This window comes from Rhincodon typus, chromosome 32 (assembly GCF_021869965.1).
Source record: "Rhincodon typus isolate 14 chromosome 32, sRhiTyp1.1, whole genome shotgun sequence".
NCBI lineage: Eukaryota > Metazoa > Chordata > Chondrichthyes > Orectolobiformes > Rhincodontidae > Rhincodon > Rhincodon typus.
The window spans coordinates 36,546,093-36,547,482 of NC_063363.1; the positions used below are offsets into that span (position 1 = coordinate 36,546,093).

General features: G+C 50.0%; 1 protein-coding gene across 2 annotated transcripts in view; it reads left to right on the plus strand.

Annotated features, from left to right (window-relative positions):
• The first annotated feature begins 234 nt into the window (after window positions 1–234).
• Window positions 235–1,390, plus strand: part of LOC109933196 (suppressor of tumorigenicity 14 protein homolog) — a 102,506-nt gene continuing 101,350 nt past the window's right edge. For both annotated transcript variants that reach the window (XM_020532158.2, XM_048615653.1), the window contains exon 1: window positions 235–522. In XM_020532158.2, the coding sequence (XP_020387747.2) occupies window positions 484–522 (39 nt within the window). In that variant the 5' untranslated portion in view covers window positions 235–483. The remainder of the gene's footprint in view (window positions 523–1,390) is intronic.

A 1,390-nucleotide genomic window follows, 5' to 3' on the forward strand; every position in this document is an offset into this window, starting at 1 on the left:
ATGAGTTAGTTAACTGTGGGAGGCAGCACAGTTGGCATCCAAGGCGCTTGTTACAAACACAGGCAGTCTTTCCTCAGGACTCACTGCAGAAAAATCTAGAATCCTGGCTCCCCAGCCACCCCTCACCGCCTCCCGTTACCACAGAAAGTTCTTCAACGTGGAGCCTCTGGTTGTTTTCCGTCGAGGAGAGGAGTTGTCGGCCAGCTGAGAAAAAAGGGGGTATAGGATGGAGCCTCTGAGCTACTTCCTCCATCCGGGCAATATCCATCTACTCCCTCTCCAGGTGAGCGGTTGGGAGGAGCGCCATGGACTTCCTGTCACGTGAGACCCATACCTGACAGAGAGAGCCGCACCCCCAGGGACCGAGACACCGATACCGACACAGAGAAGGAGACGGAGAGACGCACCCCCAGGGACCGAGACACCGACGCAGAGAAGGAGAGCCTAGAGACCAAGCGAGCACCTGATATCGCCGCCTCAAAAATGATTGAATCCAGCCTGAAGTTCGACCCGAAAAGAGATGTAAGTCTCTCGGTTGTAGTCCGCACACATATACTTTCACTCCGTACTCTTTCCGTTTCTGAGTGGGTTTAAAAAGAAAACTAAAGCTCCACAGGTTAACCAAGGTCTTCCATGGTTGACTGGATACCAGGATTGGAGAATGGAGAATTCAGTTTCTTGTGCAGAGCAAGGGCCCTCCCTGAGTGCACGGAAACTTCCCTCGAGGGAATGGACTGGGCGCAAGTTTCACATTGGGATAAAAAAAGTGGTTCAAATGGGCAGTGGCACACGACTGGCCTTTGAACTGGGGAGTCAGGCAGCAGTCTGACTGACAGCCAAATCCGTATTACCTTGTAAAACTAAAGTACTGCGGATGCTGGAGATACTCAGCAGGTCTGCCGCATCTGTCGAGAGAGACTCAAAGTTAACGTCTCGAGATCCCTATTACTCCTTCAAAACTGAAAGAAACTGGAACATGATGTCCCTCCCGCCCTGTCAACAGCATAAAAAAATGAGGGGAGGGTGCTCAGAGTAAAAGACTGGTGTAGGTAAAGGAGTAATTGAAATGTGAAAGGTGTAAATGTTAGGTGTGAGAAGGAGAAAATGGGTCCACTTTGACAACAAACCATCAAGACACAAATCAGACATGGCTGGGAGGCTGTAATCAAAATGGAGAACAGAGATCATTCGCTGAAGCTTTTGAACTCGTTGAGTTTTGGATGCCGTAAGGTGACCAAGTGGAAAGTGAGGTGGTATTTTGTTGAGATAGTAGGAACTGGAGAATCTGAGACAACAAGGTGCAGAGCTGGATGAACACAGCAGGCCAAGCAGCATCATAGGAGCAGGAAGGCTGACGTTTCGGGCTTAGACCCTTCATCAGAAATGGGGG